Here is a 24,317-nt window from a genome sequence, read left to right as displayed (position 1 = left end):
AATGAGCGTAACGGGACACAGCGTAACGGGACAATGTGCGTAACGGGACACTTTCTCGTTCGTGCAGCCGGTTTTCATCGATTTATTAGACGTTTTCACGTCAAAAAAGAAAGGCCCCGATCATCTCCGACGGACGCGGTCTCGGTGCAGAAGCGCGGAGAGAGGGCTACTTGTCGGACGCCCCTGCGCGGGAAAAAGGTGACCCCGCGCTCTGGGGTCAGAGGTCACGGTTATCAGCCGGCGGCCGGCGGGCGCCCGTGGCACTGACCACATCTGCTCCGAGGACATCGCCCCAGCTGCTGCGTGGCGACCCGTCCCAGGCAAGTCAACTCTCTCCACGTCCTCGCTGCTTCTTTTGTTTTTTGAAGTGAAAACTCCTATAGCCGCGTTGAGCGATTTTTGGTAAGGGCAAAACTGATGGGCTCGCGTCACCGACATGCTAGTGACGTGTTGCGCCAGACTGGCGAATTGCAGCGGCCTCACTGAGAGAAAGGTTTGTTTGCCTCAACAAAATATTTTTTTGTATGTGGCGAAATAAATACATTTTGTTAATTCAAACAAATATTCTGTAGTAGGAAAGATTCTGTTGACTCAAAAAAATGATTTTGTTAACTCAACTGTATATTTTGTTAGGTGTAACAAATCAATTTTGTTACTTACCAAGTTTGGTTAAGCTAACAAAATATTTTGTTACAGCAAGTAAATATTTGTTTCGCCATATATAAACCAATATTTGTTTGATTCAAACAAACCTTATGTACACGCATATATGCACTAATACATTGTATATACTCGACTGCATCATGTGCGTGTTGGACTCTTTTATTGGATGGGTAAAATCTTGTGAGTTCGCATCACCGACATGCTGTAGTAGCAGTAAGTGAAGTTATTCTGTCCACGTGAATACATGACCTAGGTCTGACATCACTGGTAAGTCATTGCTAGGTAATGAATTTTTACGTAATTTTTACATACCACTGACATCTGTTGTGACTAAAAAAATTATTTAAGGATAAATCATATCGTTCTGACATTATGCTTATATAATACCAAAATCATTTTTTTACGTACTTTGACGTAGAAATGATGTCATATTACACATTTTAAAAAAAAGTTTTCAGTTTTCAGTTCTGTTGAGAGTCCCCATTATTTGCTATTTTTTTATGCTTTCTATTCAATGAGAAAATTGATTATACACAGGCGGTGAGGCTAACAATACTACAATAATAAGAATATACAACCAAACCGTTTCAATACATACAAGCTGCAAGGCCAGACGGTATTGTACCTTCTTGCAGACTTTGAAACAGGTAAATACTAAAAGACAAATGAGCATACATGACTAAAATCACAAGATAAAACATACAAGAATGCACCGGGGAAATAGGCCAAAAAAAAACACCAATGTCCTCGCTGACTTTGCGGTACTCACACGGGCGTAACACGGAGCCATTGCTGAATCTTCACTTCCGCTTGGTAAACTTCGGAGTTATTGTGAAGAAAAATCATGTGTATTTGCTGCCTTTTTCAATAACTTACTGTTGGAATTTCCTAATACTATATAGCCTACTGTTAATGCTAACGAAAAAAAAAACATTATGTATGTGTGTGTGAATATATATATATATATACATATATATAATATTACGTTGAGTAGTTTTCAAGTTATGCCATAACCAACAGATAAACATTTTAAAAAATATTAGTACATATTTTTAATTCAAACTCAATGCATGTGGTCTGCAACAGCGTGGATTTAATTAATTGATTACCTACCCTAGTTTACAACGCTTAAACCTCCAAGGTGAAATTTTTTTTGTAGTGCAAAAAATATGCCATTGTTCACAATTTGAAAATTAATCGCTAAAAACGTCTCAATGTGTAATAAGAAATAAATTATTTTATTGCTCTTGAATTTATATACTATCGAACAATATTTTGAAGAGTTTTATAAAACATGAAAAAATTTATGAATCATTAAACTAATGTCACTTAAAAATTATTCATTTTTATTTCAGTATACAAATAATTGTTAGCACCTCGATAAATATAATCAAGGTATTTATTTGCATTTTTTCTTTCTATTCGCGTTTTTTAGTAGTTACAGATAATATTTTTTCAGAAATAAATCGTAAGATTTTTCAACTAATTTTACACAATAATATTTTAATGACCAAAATATTGGATAAATTTTAAATACTTAAAGTGTTATTCATTATTTTTATGTTCATTAAATAATAAAATGTTCAAATATTTTATTAAAAAAAATATTTTTGTGTTATTTTAAAGAACAAAATTAAATATATAATTTGTAGTATTAATTTTTTTGGATTTGTATATTTTTTTTATAAAAATGCCGGACCTTTATTACTGAGGTATTATAAAACAAAATTCAAGAAAATTGTAATCAATGAACGAAATTACTATATATTTTTCCTTTTAAAGTTAAGTTTAAATTGGTTCAGTACTACAATTATTGTAATATCCTACTAATATTATAAACGCGAAAGTTTGTAAGTATGAATGTTTGTTACTCTTTCACGTAAAAACTACTGAATGGATTTTAATGAAACTTTACAATAATATAGCTTATACATCAGAATAACACATAGGCTACATGTTAATATGAAATTCCATCCTTAAGGAGTGAAAAAGTGGAAATTTCATTTTATAACAGAAAAAAATCATAGGTCATAGACATAAAAATAGTGAGTGTCATTTCTCTATGTCTACCACACGATCATACACATAGTAAGGTCTTGCAAATTAATATTTTTTCTCCTTGGTGAGACCAGCTCGCTTAGTGGAGCTCGCAGCGGCTAGCAAAATAAAGGCGCTAATAACAGTTTGGTTCTTAACTTCGTCAATAGATAGAGTTGCCTTGAATTTTAAACGCACCTTCGTTCGATTCGTTTGACATGTCTTTAATTGTCGTTTGTTTGTGCCGTATGCGTTCCTATACCATTCATCCGATTGCGATTAAATTTTGGTGAGTTGTTATGCGGATGCCCGTGAAGGTTTGTGAGACGGTATAACTATTTTGCAATAGTTGGAGAACGAATCATTTTTAAAAAAATGTGTTTATTTCATATTATATAGCGGCACTTCGTCTGTTTTTGTTGTGCGCACGCATGAGACAATTTATTTAAATATAAAAGAGAGACAGAGATAGAGTGATATATATACAGAGTGAGAATGAGAGAGACAGAGAGAGAAGTTGAGATAGAGCGAGGTATAGAGAATGAAATGGGTTAGATAAAGAGATATATAGATGTATAGTGCTATAGGTATAGAGATTTATATATAGAAAAGATAGAGATAGTGGGAGGTATATATGTATGTAGATATAAAGAGATAAATAGAGATAGAGAGATACATATATAGATGTAAATAGAGATAAATATATATATTTAGAGATATGGATGGATGATTTGTATAAGTGTAACTACTTTAAACATATTACAAAACAAAACTGAATGAGGCATTGCAATGCATGCTGAGCATTAGCTAGATAATGGAATCATTTCAATGTTAATGATCTCTTATTTTTCAGCTTTTTTCTATAGTGCTTTATAAAGTCTAGATTACATACAGACCACCAATTTTTCGATATATACAGATATATACACTGGCAGAACAACGTCTGTCGGGATCTGAAAGTGATATAAATTATTTTGCACACTTGACATTCAAATTAAGAAGACAATTACTAACTACATCTGATTTCGAAAAAGGTCCCCTTCACCCTGTTTTCAGCCCGGGCAACGCCGGGTACTGCAGCTAGTTTCGTATATATTGCTAACATAAAATATAAAATTTAACTTTTCTACTAAAGGTATGATAACGTTGTTGAAAAGGGCATTAAAATATTACATTAAGTTTTGTAGCCAATAAAAATATCTTAAATTACGAGATTAAGTTATATTTGAGTGAATATAAAACCAATTCACACAATTTGGTATTTCTTAAAATAAAAAATAAATAAATAAACTGAAACTTTTTAACGTAGCTATCGTTATCAGAGCAAAGTTTTCTGTGCCTTTTAAGACCTTTAATTTTGTATTTTAAATATTGTTTTGCTTATTAAATTTTTAATGCAACCACATGTTTGGAAATATTACAAATTAGGTATTTTAGACGTTAATCAAAATGCTATTGCTGGGAAACAACGAATCATCATGTGGCCATTAGGCCACATTTGTATTTTTTATTTTGGCTATTCTGATTTTTCTGAATTATATCTATTTTAAATTACCGTTTTGTTCTTTAAAGGTCAGCCGCAGTATTTTTTAATTACATAATTTTTGTGAATAGTTCTTTATTAATTATTCATTTGTTTGGTTTGATTCTGTTTGTTTAATACTGTATATCGATATTGGTTCTATGGCCGGCTACTGGGCGCGGTATCGTCGCTTTGAAGTCTGACTTCACCAGCGCCATTGCACGGGTGTGGGGGTCAGCTGTGAGCCTCGGGGAGTGATGGACTGTGAGTGGCAGTCGTTCGACAGTGGAAAAGGAGTCTGGAAGATGAAGCGGATGGGGTCGGGTGTGCATTGGATATCGCCTGCGTTGATTTATATATGAGATTATATAGCATTTAATTTCTCAATATGGAAGTAGAAACTAGTAGTCTTATGAAAAGTAAGTTGTTAGATGATGAATTAGAAACCGATGACGACCAAACTTCATCACGCAAAATTATTATTCAGTCAAATGGGGATTCGCAACCAGCCAGGTATGTCCATAGTGCAATGAGGTTGTATTATCCTAATCATCCTGGTCCATTTTTTATAATGGTTGAGTCGTTACAACAGAACATTGGGAATTTTCACCCCTTAGGTTTAGGGAAAAAGTTACATCCTAACCCCCAAATTAAACAACTGCAACGTTCTGGAAAAAATAGGATTAAAATAACGTTTTTATCTGCTCAGGGTGCCAATCAATTCCTACTGTCGGATATCCCTACTGTACATAATTTACGTTGTTTTTCCCCACAAGGTCTTTTGCAACGAGAAGGGCTGATATACGGAATACCGTTAGATGTAGACTTCGAGGACTTGATTGAGGGTATTGAGTCACCGCTTAGTAGGGTAATTCGATTGGAACGGCTCACCAAGCTCCTAGCGTCGAATAATAGAGTCCCGATTAAACTAATTAAAGTTACCTTTGAAGGCCAAGTATTGCCGGAATATATATCCATCTATAAAGAAAGATTTAAAGTCACACCGCAAGTACAGTCAGTTATTCAATGTCATAAATGTTACCGTTTTGGACACAAATTTCAATGGTGCAGATCTAAAGATGTGAGATGTTGTTTCTGTCATGGTACCCAAACTTCAGATGCAAGTCCTAATGCTAGTACTCCAAACTGTATAAATTGTCGCAGACCTCATCCCTCCAACGATAAAGCTCTATGTCCAATCTGGGAATTAGAGCGGGAAATGAAGACCATTATCTCACATATACAGAAGCAAAACAACAACTCCAACAATATACAGGTCTTCACTATCCTAACCATTCCTCCATAGGCTCCGTGAAGGACACTCCTAGTAGATTGGACTTTCCCCCTCTTGTTAGGCACCCAAGTCATAAAACCAATGCCGATCTCCACGTTGAACATTCTTATGCTCAGTCTGTAACACATAGGCCATCGTCGTCTAACGTCCGTCCTGACGGGTATACGGTATGCTATAAAGCGATTCCTCCAGTCACTATACCTACTCCTACTAATTCATTTAATCTGCAACAATATTATTCTCAATTCAGACCTAATACGCCAAATATAGCGAATGGTTTTTTATTGAACAACCATTTGGACCGGTCAACCGTACATACGGTGCAAGATTTCCCTCTTCCTTCTTCTGAGCTCAGGGCGGGAGGGACACAGAAACATGTGGACAGTTGTCTCCCGACTCCATCGGTTCCCACATACAACGTGGATAAACTTAATTCCCTTATCGACACTATAGAAACTATGTTTCAGAAAGCACGACAAGATCATGCATATTCTTTTGACAAAGAAAGTTTAATGTCTGCTTTTCTTCAAACCCTCCACTGAAATGACACTTCCGGACGCGTTTCAAGTTCTCCAATGGAATGCCCGTTCTTTGATAGCGAATAGATATCCATTACTCCATTATCTCGCTTCAACACAGTGTGATTTAGTACTACTTTCTGAGACACGGCTAGTGCCAGACACTAAAATTCATATCCCTCAATATAATGTTCACCTCTCCCGCCGAACCGATCTAGGAACTGCTATTTTATCGCATGTCACTTTATTCACCACACCTGTCCATATTACATACCCTCCCACGATGACTGGTATTGATGCGGTCGCTATACAAACAATACATAAAGATTATCGACTGACAGTAGTATCCGTGAATGTATACCCTCGGGTAGGATATTCAGGTGTCTTATGGGATCAATTTTTTCAACAATTTACTGGCTCCATCATTGTGGGTGGGGATTTTAATGCCCATCATGCTCATTGGGGAAACGACTTTCATGACCCCGCAGGTGATACTTTGTATGATTTTCTAATTTCGTCTCATTCTATATTGCTCAATAATGCTGGACCAACATGGATCGGCCCTCCACATACGAGATCTACAGCCATTGATCTCACTTTTACCACACCCAATATAGCAGGACTTTTGCAATGGACTCTCCTACAGAATACGTGGGGCAGTGATCATTAGCCATTACTCATACGTATGCAACCTACTACCCGTAGTGATAACATGTCCGCATATAACTATTATGCTTTTAACCCCTTACGCGCGGACTGGCTCTGGTATGGTATATTGGTCGACGAGAATCTTTCGGCGTGAGCTTCAACTTCTTCTGATGACTCTTATGTCAGATTTTATCACTCTATCTTGCAAGCTGCTCAATGTACGATGCCTTATCGTCTCAAGTCTAAACATACGAAATATCATAGACCACCTTGGTGGGATACTCAATGTGATGTGGCTAATACGCGTCGAATTACTGCGTTTCGACAATATAAGCGTGTGTCCACCATGGATGATTACATAAACCTTAAAAAAAGCACAAGCAATGGAGAAACGGGTTTGGAAGCAACGTAAACGGTTCCATTCGCGATTATATCGCACTAGTTTAACTCGTACCACTCCTCTCAATACTCTTTGGCGTAAGTTTAACCAATTCCGTTCTAGTATTTTCTCTCCTCGTTCCATTACTATGCCTTTTAGTCTATTGCCGGAATTTATGACTATGGTTGCACCGTATTTTGTACCCGCTTATGTCGCTATTCCCACTCCGAATATTCAAATCCGCACGAAACTACACAAATACGATCACATTCTCTTAGAAGATTTTTCTATATCGGAACTGAAACGATGTTTGTCTACCGTCCGTTACTCCGCAGCGGGCCTGGATTTAATCACGTATAGCATGTTACAAAACCTCTCAGACACCGCTCTACACATACTGCTCAATGCTTATAATACCATGTATCTACAGGGTACTATACCCCATAGTTGGTATGAATTTTACATTATCCCTATACATAAGGGTGGCAAATCTCCAGATCTTCCCGTTTCCTACCGCCCGATTGCCTTACGCTCTTGTATTGCCAAACTTTTTGAAAAACTGATAAATTTTCGCCTGGTCTGGTGGCTTGAGCGTAACAATTTAATACGTCCTGAACAATTTGGCTTTCGATCACATCTAGGAACGGATGATGCCATCTGTACTCTTTATGCACAGATCTACCGTGCGCTTCAGACAAAGGGTATAATCGGGGCTATAATCCTTGACATTAGTTCAGCTTTTGATAATGTCCAATGACCAATGTTGATAGAGACGTTAACCCGACTTGGTCTTCCCTCACAACTTGTTATAATAATTTATGTTCTTTTTTCTCATTGCATTTATAAACCTCGAATGGTCACTTCTTCATCTTATGTACGACATACTTATCAGGGATTAGTACAAGGGAGTGTTCTTAGCCCTATATTATTTATTTTATATGTTCAAGACTTAATGTTTCATGTTGGACCGTATGCATATATCATCGGTTATGCTGATGACGTAGTAATATGGTGCCATAGTTCATCCTTTGTTGGTGCCTGTAATACTCTTCAATCTGCGTTACATGAAGCGCATGTCTGGTTAAATGAACGTGGACTTCGTCTATCCCTACAGAAAACTAATTTGGTGTATTTTACAAAGAAAATAATTCCAGCCCAGGTGCCTATTCCACATCTTAATAATATTTCTCTTCCTTCAGTTCAGTCGGTTAAATATCTTGGTGTTATGTTTGACAGGAAGCTCACAGGGTCTGCACATACTCAGTTTGTTGTTGATAAATTTACCCGCAGAATGTATTTCCTCAAAGCTTTAGCACTTTCACAGTGGGGGGCGGACTTAATTTGCCTTCGAACGTTATATACCTCTACTATACGTTCCATACTACTTTCCGACAATCACCTCCTACTTCATTCACCGGCTGCCAACATGAGACGGTTGGAACGAATACAAAATGACTCTATGCGTATTTTGGGAGCTTTCAAATCTACTCCGATCATATACCTACAAGTCGAGTTAGGTCTACTTCCGCTATCGTTGCAGATGCAGATGTCTCGCTTACAACAATGGATTCGCTCAATTCGTTCGAATCACGTTGGACTCCGAAACACTTTACTAAAGTTAATCGACATACCTACCGACATATGTGATGGTGTTGGTGTCGCATGCTACTAATAAACGATCGGGGCTATATAAACTCCCCTCGTATGTCACTATTACGCAGAAGCACTTGCTATATTTCTCGCCCTGCGATATATACTATCTCATAACATTCCATATTCAATCATCTTGACGGATTCTGTAAGTGTTTTATCTTCCCTGGGATCGTTTCTCTCTCCGTCCGAGGTACTTATTCTCCGTATTAAAGCTACGATACTTCAGATTTCGGCCAACACGTCTCCGCCACAATTTTTATGGAGCCCATGACATATTGGGATTCCTGGGAATGAGTTGGTTGACCGTTTAGCTAAATTCGCCATTACGAAGGGTTCTGCTTACCACCCCCACTCGATTAATAATCTAAAGCCTCTTATTAAAGGTCATTACACTCAGGTCATGGCCGACACGTGGCATCACTATACACAAACTCATCACTCCTTATACTCCCTATTACATCAAAATTATTTTGCGGTCTATGCCCGATATGGCACCTATCCCTCCAGACGTCACGGGGTTATCTCCTTTCGTTTAAGAACCGAACATAATACCTCTCCATCTCATTTATATAGACTCGGAATACTTGCAAACTCGATGTGTGTTTGTGGATCCTCAGATGCTGATGTAAACCATCTTTTATTTGATTGCCCTTGTATTGGGGACAGAACCCACTTCTTTCGGAGCCTTAAAGCAATAGGAATTTCGCCACCCTATTGTTACCCGCGGATGTTATATGAACACTCCCGTGAGGTTTTGGGTGTTATTATTTGGTTTATTCTACAAGCCAATATTTGCCTTTAGTCTGTATGTTTGTTATTGCGACTTTTGCTTTTGTCGCGGTGGTTGGTTAACCCTCCACATCCCTATTCCTATGTTCCACGGCCTTATTTTTCCTTATGGTAGACGGGCCTCTACCGAGAAGAGTAGATATAGTACCTCGGTCCTACCCAATGTTTTTAGATTCGTTAATACGCTTCATTGCACTATGGCTGCTGGCACATCCGCTGAAGGCCACCCGATAAAACAAAAAAAAATGGACTGCGAGTCGCCGCCGACAGACCGCCGCGGGCAGAGGTGCACAAAGCTTCGACACAGCGCCAGGCAGTCCGTGCCTGGGTTGGCATGGATGGGGCCGTACCTTGAGCTGGTACAAAAGGAAGTGCCTCGCAAGAGAATACTTCGATAAGGTAAAGATGCGACACGTAGTATTGTTGGGATTTGGCACAAAACGAATTTTCATGATAAGTAAAATTTTGAACGAACTTCCATTTATGAAGCTCTATTAGTAGGCTTGCCATACGTCCCGGTTTGACCGGGACAGTCCCGGTTTGAAGCTGTTGTCCCGGTGTCCAAGCCGGTTTTGTCCGTGTCCCGGTCAGCGGCAATTAACAGCCAAAAAATGTATTTAAAAAAAATGAAAACCGGTTACCAGCCAATATACGCAGCTCTTTAATCACTTCTCTGTTCAAGGTGTCAACTTTCCAAATCTTGGCAGGGTTTTAGAATATAAATGTTTTGTTTGCCAGGTACATCGGCAATTGTAGAAAGAAAAATTTTCATTAATGAACAACGTTTTGGGGAGACGACAAGGATTTTTGTTTTGTTAACATGCAAAGTAAATTTGCATTCCTATTGCTCAGACTTTTATGAACTAATTAAAAGTAAAGTACATGTTAAAAGAATTACATTCAAGCCAATTGTATGAACTGTTTGGAATGGGGAAATAACTTTTTTTTATTAACATACTAATTGTAATGTAAATAATTTTAATGCAAAACATAATACAAATAAAGTTGTCCGAAAAAAGTGTTTATCTTTATGGGAATTTCAAGGTCTAATTTTTAACAATATTTTTCTCCCAGGGGCTGTTCCCCCCCCCCCCCCCCCCCCCCCCCCACCAATCGGTCAATCCGCTGTCCCGGTTTTGCTCGGAGAAGTTATGGCAAGCTTGTCTATTAGTTCGCGTGCGTGTGTTAATTAGAAGATACTCTTTTTGTATGCAAAACATAACTGTGTGTATTCTCTTTACAATTTCGTTGAGCAAAGTTAATCTGTCCCGCAATTTCGTACGAAGTTAAAAATCTACGTCAAGAATCTTTAAAATTTGAACTTTGTCTTTGGAAATAAGTTTGCCAACGGAACTGAATATTTTTTGTCTCGGCCCCCTGCATTTACTGTGGCGGCACACGGCGCTTTTGACTGGACAGAGTTATTTTTGTGAAGGTCACAGACACAGCTGTTCGTCACGTCATATACCAGGAAGACGAGAAATCGCGTATTTGTGTGTGGCGACGATTAAATCGGGCCCCAGTAGGACACATAAACTTTATAAATGTATATTTAGGGATTTTATATAATTTATCTTTTTATATCATTATTTATTATTATTTTATTTTTATATTAATCAGCGCTGACTTATGTTTTAGTATGGTTATTTAAACGGGCGTTTAAAAGGGTATAAATTTTTATTATCTTTGTAGTTTATGGTTAAGCTCATACTATAATCCAGTAACTGTCATTATTGCCATCTGAAGTATCCTGATGAAGTATAATTCAGTAAAACTCTGCATATTTGTACTCTGCATTTTTATTACTATTGGCTAAAGACTAGCCTATAATTTGTTTGATAAGATTTCCATTTTTGGCTCGACACCTTGGGTAAATAGAGGGGTTGATTTTTTTGAGCTCTTAAAATGTTTTGGGTATTCCATATTTTTAATAGTATTTACCCAGAGTGTGTCGGGGACGCAACCCCCCTTCCATGTTGGACGGAAGGCGGGTTACAATCAAAATTATCTTTAGTGAGACATTTAACAACTTTTTAACATAAACTTTTAAAAATCTGTTTCTTATAAACTTTTCAAGGTATTTGTATAAAATACTGGAGACCTGTTTATTTCTTTACAAATTTTAATTCAATGTTAACATTTGAGTTATTACACTAATTATCTATCCAAAAATTGTGACTATTAATTAACATTTTTAAACATGTTTTACTGCAAAAATATAATTTAACTGAAGTGGTTTAATGTTTAAATTTTGTATTTCATATTATTTATTTTTTCAATTTACAATATATTTACATAGATTAAAAATATTTACACTTTTTGCTTTGATTGTTTGCTGCTTATACTATGGTTCATGACAGTAGATAATAAGGTAAAATATTAATTAAGAAATATAAAATACGAATATATATCAGTAACATGAATACTATTTAGAACAAGACAGACATCTGTATCAGTCAATACGCGCTGATTTTGAAAGGGTTGGTGTGTTCGGAGCACAGGTAAGACGTAAGTGAAACTTTTTTCTTCTTCGTAATATAAAAAAAATCTATCCATGAAAAAAAAAAATAAACAAACAATTTTGTTAATCATAATTGTCACAACTTTATACTTGCAATTTGCATAAACTTTATCAATTTTATATATACATAGGCTATATATGCACTGGAATTACTTATTGGTTTGGAAACTATTTATATGTTCATAGAGACTATTATGCTATATCATGCATTGTGCGTTCCAGTATTTTCACTGAATATTGCCACGTAGTTTGGAACTGTTGGCTTATGGGCTTGTATTCCACTTCATAGTAAGTATAAAGCGTGTCAGGTAATTTCATACGGTACGTCCAGAGTACGGTTCGGATAGTTGATGAATATGCGTATGTTGTGCTTTTAAGTTCGTTGCTAGACTGCCCATTAGTTTCCTTTTATTTTGGGAATTTTTGTTTGATTGACTTGCTGTCGTACTGTGTATGGTCTTATTTTATGTCTCATGATCTGTATGGTTGTGACCTTGTAGAATTACTTATAGTATAGTATTCGTGATGTGTACCAATTATTGCTCAATAGCGTTTATAAAATTTATTATTTTAGTTGTATAGAAGTGAGGATATACAGCGACTTAGAAGTGGAAGTGGGAGTTTACTTTACTTTTTATAAAACAAGTGATAGTACTTATTATCCTATATATAGTTACGCTCATCACTGCCTCAAAGACTTTGTAACACCATAGAGAGGTGTTTAAAATAGAACATGGAAGTGTAACAGCAGAGTAACATTTGAAATACATCTACATAAGTGGAACACGCTTTAATTATTAAATTTAAGTGTTTGTTATATCATTTTCCAATGGGCGCCTTACGAATAACTATTTTTTATAATTATTAAAATGGTTTATATCTCAGTGTTTAGCTCCAAACGATACCCTTTAATTGTAAATCCAAATTTGCGTCATTGGGAATGTTATGATGATATTTTGAATTTTGTACTTATTCCCTTGTGAAAACCTCTTTGAAATTATTTTTTTAATACAATTATATATTTAAGTTTATTATATTATTTAAAAACGTTTTGTATTTGTCTTTCATGTGTATAATGTGTTTGTTTGCCCGAAAGTTTTTTTGGCAGATTTGTTTTTTTTTTTTTGTAGTTACGATCTGTTGAATTTTTATATAATATTCATTTGTGGTCACTTAATTTATTGCTGTAGAAATTATTTTTGTCAATATTTTTATAATTATATATAATAAATAATTTTGATTTGTACAATTAAAATTTAAAATACACACATCGACTTACCTTGGTAATCAAACACTCTACAATGCATGTAAAACTCTACGCACGTAGTAGGACTACAGTAACATATACATATCTCCATAAATCAATCTAAATGAGTACGGTGATATTTCATGATTTATATTAACTAACTAGATAATAACCTAAAATGATGAATTTTTGAATTATTCTGTTTGCACTCTATGAAATAGAACAATGTAATGTAAATTGCATAAAATCCTTGTATTAACCGAGATTTTTCGTCAGTAACACTATAAGTATATTCAGAATTATTATCAACTCTAATACACTAAACTACTGTACTTATATCCTTTGAACAAGTGACAATCATAAAATAAACCTAACACACTATTAACTAAGAAACATTACTGGTAAATACATAAATGGTTCTGCAGACGCATTCACGTAACAACAAAATATAAGAAAATTCATTTAAGTCGCGCTATCGTTTTAAACCGTTAAAACATTTGATTAAGATTAGTGTACAGGAAATCTTATTAAACCATAAATAGGGTCCAGAAATATGTATGTCAATTTTTACTATGTATACCTGGCTTCATCTCACTCGATCTTGTACGATAACTACGCTTGAGGATACTGATTTTTGGTCGAATTTTATGAATATAAATATTCAGTTCTAAGTTAAGAAAAATCATTACAGAAGATCTCGTCAAAAAGGATGTAGAACCAAATTTAAATTTATGTATCAAAAAGTTTGACATTTCTATTTGTTCACCATTTGATTTTCATATCGATGTTTGTAGGTGAAAGAATTCAAATCAACAGTGTAACTCACCGAATCTCTCTCCAATTTATCACAATTACATAAAACTGTAATGTTAAATCAATTTTGCTTTAATATTCAAATAAATATACATATTGTTTTAGTTATATTACTGCTCAATATCAATCGTATCAGCAATAATCTCAACTTCCCAAAACTTCATTTTATTTCCCAGAAACTGGATCTGAGAACTTTTTATTTTAAGTTGGCTATATCAACCTTAGTTAATCCATTCTGCATTGAATCCAAACGAAACATGAATTTTCATGTCCATATACATAACTTCGCAAAGAAGTATCGATCACAGAGTAATAAATACAATTTAGTAAAATATTTGAATAAAAGTTGTATAAATGATCATTAGTGTTCCTACACTGCAGAAAAAAATTAAGCAGAATTTTTTTATTTTGTATGCCTGTAGGCGTACACAATATTAAAATAAATTGAATTGTTAATGAAAATTTCGTGTATGTTTTTTTTTTTAACGTGACGTTTAATAAATCGATGAACGCCGGCTGCACGCACGAAAAAGTGTCCCGTAACGCACATTGTCCCGTTGCGATTTGTCCCGTTACGCTCATTGTACGCTTGCGCCGCATCTATCTCTCTTCCACTCGATTGGAACAACCATCGATTTCACTTTTTCGAGGCACATTAAACTTGAAACCGTTTCCTACTTTTTCTATCATCGTCCTATCCTTAACAGAATAACACAGATTGGAAGAAGTTTAATAGCAAACATGTATAAAAGTTATAGTTAAAATAATCTCTTCGTTGAAGTAATAAACATATTTGAATTGATGAATGCAAATAAAAGTAAATTTATCAATTAAATTGTAGATTTCATTTCACTCCTTCTTTGTATTTATACAATAATAGTGACAATTCAATAAATATGATTCAATTTTATTCATAAAAGTATGCAATCATTTCATCAATGTTTTGTTAAGACGTTGTCACGTTAAACTATCGTCCGTAAACCGACTTTACAGACAACCAATTTTTTTTTTCAACGGGCGTCTTAGGCACGTCGCAACTTCCTGGTTTCGAGTTATTCTCCTGCTTGTGTTCGATGCGCTAGCAGAGTGGTCGAGCCGAGGACCGGACACGGCCGTGGCAGGATGCTGTACCGCGGCAGAAGAGTGGTTCTGGACACAGGTGTCCAGGAAGCCGGCATCCTGGTGGACGGACACGGCAGGATACAGTCCGTGCTGACGGGAGAGCAACTGCGCGCCTTCGAAGGACCTCAGGTGAGATTCATCACCGGGTCGATCACTCCGCCTCGAGACGGCCGAGACACGCTGCGAATCGAGAAAAAATTAACTTTTCTCCTTGATGTCTTGCGAAGCCCTCATTCTCTTGCGATCGAAAGGGAGCATCCCGCATTATACACAAAAAGAAAGTGACTGCATGTACAGCGCATCGAATAAAAGATGCTTTAATGATTTGAGAACTCTGTCTCTAGACAGCTAAGAAATGCTGTCACGCAGAGATGTTTTCCCTTTCCCTTTAGCTCTGGCGTAGCCCTCCTTCTCTTGCGATCGTGAGTGAGCATCTCGCTTCCCACACGAAAAACAGTGACTTTGCGTAAAGCCCATTGAATAAAAGATTCATTACTGAGTCAATTACTCTGAACTTGAGATGACTGAGAAATACTATAAATCGAGATACGTTTCATTCTCTTTGATGTCTAGCGAAGTCAGTAGTGAGAGAGTGCCGGTACTGTTACACTGTAACCAAAGGAAACAGGTGGTTGTCTGAGCACGTGTTCTGGGTAGGCGTGGCAGGAGGTGGGCGTGGCACCCTGTGGCCGGGTAGGCGTTTCCAGGAGCCACGTGGAGTGAATCCGCAGGTGGTTGTTGACGTCACGTGAAGGCTGTGTGGATGGTTCTAAATTAAGAAGCTAGGGAGTGTTGGTGTCGCGCGCACCAGAAATATTTTTACAAGTACAAAAATTTGAGATGGTGGGTGGTGGGGATTCGAACATTAATCACTGGATTGATAATCCGCGATGCTAACCACAGGACCACCAGACCATATTGGAGAAAATAATTTCAGATGTTGTATATATGCTTATAAAAATTTTGTGTTGCATGAAAAAGGATGTAGTCCGCATTGTTTATATTTTTATAGTGGTAAGCGGGAAATTTAAACGAGCCGCTACGGCTGCTAGTCGACCGCCATGTTTATATTTTTATAGTGATAGGCGGTAAATTTAAAATATATTGCTGTCCGCCATGTTTATTTTTTATAGTGCTAGGCGGGAAATTTAAACAAGCTGCTATGCGGCCGCCATGTTTATTGTTTATAGTGGTAGGCGGTAAATTTAAACGAGCCGCATCGGCTGCTAGTCGGCCGCCATGTTCTCTTGTAGTGTTTATTGTTATTTTTTCAGTAATTAAATATACAGAACCAATTACTTAAAAAAAAGTAATATTATTTATAATATATCACCCATTTTATTAAAAAGTATTCCTATTACGTCACACACACTTGTCATTTAAAAGAATGTATTGTGCATATATAGATAGTATTCTCTCTTATAGTATTTTATTAAAATAAAAAATTATTGCCAAGGGCGGAAGTCGCGAGAGAGAATCGCAGACGTGTCGCTATGGCGCATTCTCCTAACACCCTTGTTATTTAATAATAACCCAGAGCGTGTGTATTGACGCAATGCAGCTTCTGAATACACCTTAGGTTCTTTCGAAAACAATAGCTCATATAATCACGGCGAAGGTTGTATTAGTTCACCATCTATGCGAAGTAAATTATTAGGTAGGAAAAAAAATTCCTTATTTCCCAAGAACCAGAGATTGTTGCGTTTGTAAATTCCGTAGGTCTTATCATTTATCTTAGAATTGAATGCGGTTAGGTAGGACCGGGCCTCCTCGCCCAATGGCTCACGTGACGCAGCCGAGCCTTTACCGGAATGAGCAATCAGTGGTAAATCATCATCTTCTTCTTCACCTCCGCTAGAGAAATCCTTAATCTCAGGTTTAGCGATAGGTGTAGCAGATTCTTTTTTCACCTCAGCCGATAAATTATCTGCAGCAACAGAAGAACTCTCGAGACGCGATCTGATCGGTTAGAATACCTGTTCATTAACTCCATACCGCGCCAGGCGCACACGTTTGGCTAGCAAATATTTTCACGAACGTTTTGTATGACGTAATGGAGCTTTATTGCTTCTGAAGCCATGACTGACTCATGCGAGCATAAATAGAGGCTTTTATACATTAAGGGTGCCTTTTAAGCGCAGTAGTGGTAGTGGGTATAATGGGAAGCTGAACTGGTACGATAATACTCGGAAGCGGAGTTGAAGATGGCCTTACACCAGACAAATTCACCGACTGACCTCTTAAAACCGGAAGCGATACAGATGGTGACAGTGCTGGCTGGTTCTCAGGTCTGGCCACTAGCTTCGTTCCCAATAGGTTATACAATAGGTCTAGAAGATTTCTCATTGCATTCAAGCTTTGATTAACGATATGTGGAAACTGAGAACATGAAGTAGCTCCACTAACGAGACTATCAACTTTATCCTCAATACTCGAAAGAGACTCCTTAATAAATTTAGCATTATCTTCGCGTATAGAACTCATCAAAGTATTAAATTGAAATTCCATACCGGACACTATTTCCTTACTTACATGCTTCGGTTGCTCGCCCACGAGTGTTAAAAGCTCTGTAAATGTCGCGCGATCCGTGGCATCAAACTGCCTTAGGTACGCAGTCGTATCAGATTGTTTTTCGTTTGTAGAGACCAAAGCATTTTTGATTGCTTCAAAGTGTTGTTTGTGTATATATAAAGCATCATTGTGTTTAGTCAGAAAAATATTATTTAGCTCGCTAAATTTCCTATAGCAACCGCCAGTTGACAGAGCCTTCACAGCTCTAGAATCTTGGCAAATGACTCGCGCGTATCGCTATCTGCCTGACGCAAGTAACTTCCCAAACCCCGTTGCAAGACACGTGACAAGCTAACGAGATCCTTCACATCCGTAAAAATCACTTTCAGCTCATCACTACTGACAGATACCAGATTTTTCAACTCATGTAAAACTTCCTTCTCGGGTAAATTTTCCCGAATTTTATCGAAAACATCAGTACTCTTCTTTTCAAACTGATGTAGATACGTTAGCAAATTGTTTTTTAGATCCTGTGCGTAGGAGAGGCGGTTTTTTTAGTAGACCCAAGTCTTTTTCTAAATTATTCGCCATTGTACTAATTGCATGTGCGGTGGCACCGGAAGCTACATCTACGTAATTCTTTGTGGCAGCATCCGCCACGTCACGTGGATCGCCTACACCGCGCAAACGTTTCCCACCAACCTGACAGTGCCCATCTACCGTAAGAGTCAGACATGACTGTTGGTGACGTTTATTCTCGCCGCTCCCAAATTTGGAGATGCCCAAGTTCATTCTTCACGAAAGTAACACTATGAAGTGATCGAAGCTACAGCAATAACGACCTTTTTGTAGAGGAAAATCCTTACCTATTACTAGGAACCCATAACCATCATTGCTATTACAACAGCGAGCACAAACAACTTTAAATATATCGAATGACATGTAGGTTGTGACGTGCTCGTGGTAAACATGTTAAAGATTTAGAAGATCCATTTTAAATAAAATTATCAAATTAGCATTATCCCGAACCAACTGTTTTCGGGTTTGACTATACGTTTGAATTAAATAAAAACAATCGCACAAGAAATGTCGCCCCATGGAAAAATACTGTTGAACTATTGCCTGTTTTTCACACACGATGTCATCGAAAATTATAATCGAATTTGGTAGCACTTTGCTTGGCGGCACTACCTCTTCATTTTCTCGAAATTAAAAAAAATTTAATACCTTGAACATGAGACAACACCTGTGCCAAACGTTTATATATTGGTTGTTCTATGCTCTTGCTAAACAAATAAATATTCTCGAAACACACTCCATTTGGATGTTGTATAAGCGAAAGTAAAATACATGTTTTACCGCTGTTTGAAGGACCGGCAACTATACATCTTATGGTATTCGGCAACATAGGTCCGTGGCATTGTTCTCATTTGCTTATCAAATCATCGTGAATAATTTCGATCAGAAGACTGTCATGTTGAGAGATTACTTCCATCGTTACAACTGAAGCCCAAAAAGTATAAAACCTTCTTATTTATACCCCCCAAAGTCATTACGCTGATATGCTTTGTGCTGGAAGGAGGGTGAAGGGTAAAGGACTTATTAACTCTGCCATAAATAAATTACCTTTCGAGCTACATTTGCCAACTTATCAGGACTGTGGGCCCGGTACAAAATTGAAAAACGTTTAGCATGCGGGAACCCAGGCAAAAATCAATTAGATAGAGCGTGCAAAGAACACGATATTTCATACTCAAAGAGTAACAATTTGGAGAACAGACATCAAGCGGACAGAATTTTAGCACTTAAAGCTAAACAAATAGCACAGAACCCTCAAACTAAGCTAGGTGAAAATATCGGGGCTTGGAGCGTAAGTAAAATAATGAGTGTTAAGCGTAAACTAGGAGCCGGCATAAGAGTCACAAAGAAAAAAATTAAGAAAGACAAACGTGATAAAAAGGGCGGTGTTCTACCATTTCTATTTCCAGCTCTGGCAGCACTCGGTTCTTTGATCGGAGGCGCAGCCGGAATCGCAAAGAGCATGACAACCGCTAATAATCAGACAAAATTTTTGCAACAAAATGGACAGCATCACAGACATATTCAGGCCTTAACAAATCGAACCAAAAATGGTGCGGGTTTTTTTTAAGACCCTACAAAGCCGTGGGAGGTGGTGTGGGAGGTGGCGTCCTCCGCCGCCGCCGTCGGAAGCGGAAGGGTGGACAGGGAAGGGTGAGATGCTTTTAACTCTCCCAGATGGCCTCACGCGGCGTAGACACGCTCTCGGCGCAGCGACTAAGAAAGCAGTAAAAAAAATGAGCAAAGGGTGATTTTAGCCTTGCCTCACAGAGCGCTAACGACAACGGACTTAGAAAATGCGGTATTCAAGTTGAAAATCAAAACTTTCCGAGGCGTTTTCATGAGAGATAACTTACCTTTAAAACCGAAACAGTACGAGGGTGGGATAATTAATCTAGACGTATCTACAGGAAAAGGAACACACTGGGTTGCATATAAAAAGTCTGTCAGCACTGCGCTGTATTATGACAGCTATGGCAACCTCAGACCGGCCTCTGAACTAAGAAAATACCTGAAAGGCAGAATTTTAAGTTACAATTACGATAGACAACAGACGATCAAATCGTGGAATTGCAGTCATTTATGTTTAAGATTTCTCGAATCCGCGTATAAGAAGCAAAATAAATAATTTAAAACATCACAGATACACTAGCCATTGACGCGTCCAGTCTATACCAGAGTGCAACCTATCCTGGTGATCCATACTGTACTGCAAGCTAACCTGAAATTTCAATATCAATTATATTATTGGGAAAAAATTCGGAATTGCAGTCCATATATTTTCCACCCATTTGACCTTACGAATGGAGAGTGGCAGATTGGGCTAATCGACTTTCAAACATACCATTCCATTCCGAATGTTGGCGAAAAAAACAACAAATTCCGTTTTTCGAAAATTAATGGTCCTGTGTCTCAAATTATTCTTCCCGTCGGAAGTTATGAAATTTCAGATTTGGAAAGTTACATCGGAGAACTGTTACCACACGATGCGACATTTATTTTGAGAGGCAACCCTAATACATTGCAATGTAATATGCATTGTAATTACGATATCCATTTTACAGAAAGCGATACGATCGGAAAAATGCTCGGTTTTGAACCTAAAATTTACGTGATAGGTCGAATGCATGAGTCAACACAACCGGTCAATATTTTCCCTGTATCAGTCATACGTATAGATACAAATATCGTGGGCTCCAGCGGTTTAAACGGACAACCTAGCTTGAGCATAACCGAGTTTTATCCCAGCGTCCCACCGGGTTATAAGGTCATAGAAGTACCTAAATCTGTCATATACATTCCGATGATCGTTTAACGAATACACGAGTTGTCTGTGAGGATAGTCGACCAAAACGGGAAGCTCATAGATTTTAGAGACGAAGAAATAACGTTACATCTGCATTTAAAAAAAATATGGAGTGAAATACTTTGGCATTCATAAAGGCTCCGGCGGTGTCGAAGGTAGACCCAGTAGTCAGCGAGACGCCAAGCGGTTAACATGTAAAAATATACGTTTTCTCAAGAAACTAGGATTCAAAGTATTCCAAAATGGATTCCAGCATTCTTCAAGTCGTCCAGCCAATTCAATTTGAAAATGATATCACGAAAACGTAAATACATAGCTACCGGCCATTCATTTCGGGTCCTTATGATTTAAATTCCGATATATACGTATTGCAATCCATAATTCTGATATTTATTCTCTGCCATGCAAAAGTCTGTTAAGAATCCACAGAAAATTCGTCAAACCGGATGGCCAGGCCGCTACATACGCAAAAATTGTCAGAAATGGTATTTTACACATGATTAACAGAATTGCGTACAAAATAAATAATTTACAGATAGATGAATGTCGCGACGTTGGATTAGTGACTACGATTAAAAACTATCTTTCACTAATGCCCAGTGAAAAAGCCGTTTCCAAGATGGCCAGCTGGGGCTTGTCTGAAGACTATAGTATACCCATTAATGCAAACGGCGAGCTTAAAATATGCGTGCCTTTGAGTCATCTCTTGGGATATTTCGAAGATTATAAACACACATTAGTTAATGTTCGGAATGGAATGGTATGTTTGAAAGTCAATTAGCCCAATCTGCCACACTCCATTCGTAAGGTCAAGGGGTGGAAAATATTTTGACCGCAATTCCGAATTTTTTCCCTTAATATAAGTGAAATTGACATTACAGGTTAGCTTGCAGTACAGTATGGTTCACCAGGATAGGTTGCACTCTGGTATAGACTGGAAGCATCAATGGCTAGTGTATCTGTGATGTTTGAAATTATTTATTTTGCTTCTTATACGCGGATACGAGAAATCTTAAACATAAATGACTGCAATTCCACGATTTGATCGTCTGTTGTCTATCGTAATTGTAACTTAAAATTCTGCCTTTCAGGTATTTTCTTAGTTCAGGAGGCGGTCTGAGGTCACCATAGCTGTCATAATACAGCGCAGTGCTGCCAGACTTTTTATATGCAACCCAGTGCGTTCCTTTTCCTGTAGATACGTCTAGATTAACTATCCCACCCTCGTACTGTTTCGGTTTTAAAGGTAAGTTATATCTCATGAAAACACCTAAGGAAAGTTTTGATTTTCAACTTGAATACCGCATTTTCTAAGTCAGTTGTCGTTAGCGCTCTGTGAGGCAAAGCTAAAATCACCCTTTGCTCATTTTTTTTTACTGCTTTCTTAGTCGCTGCGCCGAGAGCGTGTATACACCACGTAAGGCCATCTGGAAGAGTTAAAAGCATCTCACCCTTCCCTGTCCACCCTTCCGCTTCCGGCGGCGGCGGCGGAGGACGCCACCTCCCACACCACCTCCCACGGCTTTTTAGGGTCTTAAAAAAAAACCCGCACCATTTTTGGTTCGATTTGTTAAGGCCTGAATATGTCTGTGATGCTGTCCATTTTGTTGCAAAAATTTTGTCTGATTATTAGCGGTTGTCACGCTCTTTGCGATTCCGGCTGCGCCTCCGATCAAAGAACCGAGTGCTGCCAGAGCTGGAAATAGAAATGGTAGAACACCGCCCTTTTTATCACGTTTATCTTTCTTAATTTTTTTCTTTGTGACTCTTATGCCGGCTCCAAGTTTACGCTTAACACTCATTATTTTACTTACGCTCCAAGCCGCGATATTTTCACCTAGCTTAGTTTGAGGGTTCTGTGCAATTTGTTTAGCTTTAAGTGCTAAAATGCTGTCCGCTTGATGTCTGTTCTCCAAATTGTTACTCTTTGAGTATGAAATATCGTGTTCTTTGCACGCTCTATCTAATTGATTTTTGCCTGGGTTCCCGCATGCTAAACGTTTTTCAAGTTTTGTACCGGGCCCACAGTACTGATAAGTTGGCAAATGTAGCTCGAAAGGTAATTTATTTATGGCAGAGTTAATAAGACCTTTACCCTTCACCCTCCTTCCAGCACAACGCATATCAGCGTAATGACTTTGGGGGGTATAAATAATAAGGTTTTATACTTTTTGGGCTTCAGTTGTAACGATGGAAGTAATCCCTCAATATGACAGTCTTCCGATCGAAATTATTCACGATGATTTGATAAGCAAATGAGAACAATGCCACGGACCTATGTTTCTGAATACCATAAGATGAATAATTGCTGTACCTTCAAACAGCGGGAAAACATGTAGTTTACTTTCGCTTATACAATATCTTAATGGAGTGCGTTTCAAAAATATTTTTTTGTTTAGCAAGAGCATAGAACAACCAATATATAAACGTTTGGCACAGGTGTTGTCTCATTATCAAGGTATTAAATTTTTTCAATTTCGAGAAAATGAAGAGGTAGTGCCGCCAAGCAAAGTGCTACCAAATTCGATTATAATTTTCGATGACATCGTGTGTGAAAAACAGGCAATAGTTCAACAGTATTTTTCCATGGGGCGACATTTCTTGTGCGATTGTTTTTATTTAATTCAAACGTATAGTCAAACCCGAAAACAGTTGGTTCGGGATAATGCTAATTTGATAATTTTATTTAAAATGGATCTTCTAAATCTTTAACATGTTTACCACGAGCACGTCACAACCGACTTGTCATTCGATATATTTAAAGTTGTTTGTGCTCGCTGTTGTAATAGCAATGATGGTTATGGGTTCCTAGTAATAGGTAAGGATTTTCCTCTACAAAAAGGTCGTTATTGCTGTAGCTTCGATCACTTCATAGTGTTACTTTCGTGAAGAATGAACTTGGGCATCTCCAAATTTGGGAGCGGCGAGAATAAACGTCAGCAACAGACATGTCTGACTCTTACGGTAGATGGGCACTGTCAGGTTGGCGGGAAATGTTTGCGCGGTGTAGGCGATCCACATGACATGGCGGATGCTGCCACAAAGAATTACTTAGATGTAGCTTCCGGTGCCACCGCACATGCAATTAGTACAATGGCGAATAATTTAGAAAAAGACTTGGGTCTACTAAAAAAACAGCCTCTCCTACGCACAGGATCTTAATAACAATTTGCTAACGTATCTACATCAGTTTGAAAAGAAGAGTACAAATGTTTT

General features: G+C 37.6%; 1 protein-coding gene across 7 annotated transcripts in view; it reads left to right on the top strand.

Moving 5' to 3' along the window:
* Window positions 1-230: 230 nt before the first annotated feature.
* Window positions 231-24,317, top strand: part of LOC134538838 (allantoinase) — a 67,800-nt gene continuing 43,713 nt past the window's right edge. The window contains exons 1-2 of one of the 7 annotated variants that reach the window (XM_063380373.1): window positions 231-320; window positions 15,169-15,334. In XM_063380373.1, the coding sequence (XP_063236443.1) occupies window positions 15,206-15,334 (129 nt within the window). In that variant the 5' untranslated portion in view covers window positions 231-320; window positions 15,169-15,205. Of the gene's footprint in view, window positions 403-5,848; window positions 9,903-15,165; window positions 15,335-24,317 lie in introns of those variants that run through there. The other 6 variants (XM_063380377.1, XM_063380374.1, XM_063380376.1 and 3 more) reach the window with 6 other exon arrangements.

Source organism: Bacillus rossius, chromosome 14 (genome assembly GCF_032445375.1).
Source record: "Bacillus rossius redtenbacheri isolate Brsri chromosome 14, Brsri_v3, whole genome shotgun sequence".
NCBI classification, from domain to species: Eukaryota; Metazoa; Arthropoda; class Insecta; order Phasmatodea; family Bacillidae; genus Bacillus; species Bacillus rossius.
Note: the sequence above shows the minus strand (reverse complement) of the source record. Positions and strands in the feature narration are given on the sequence as shown.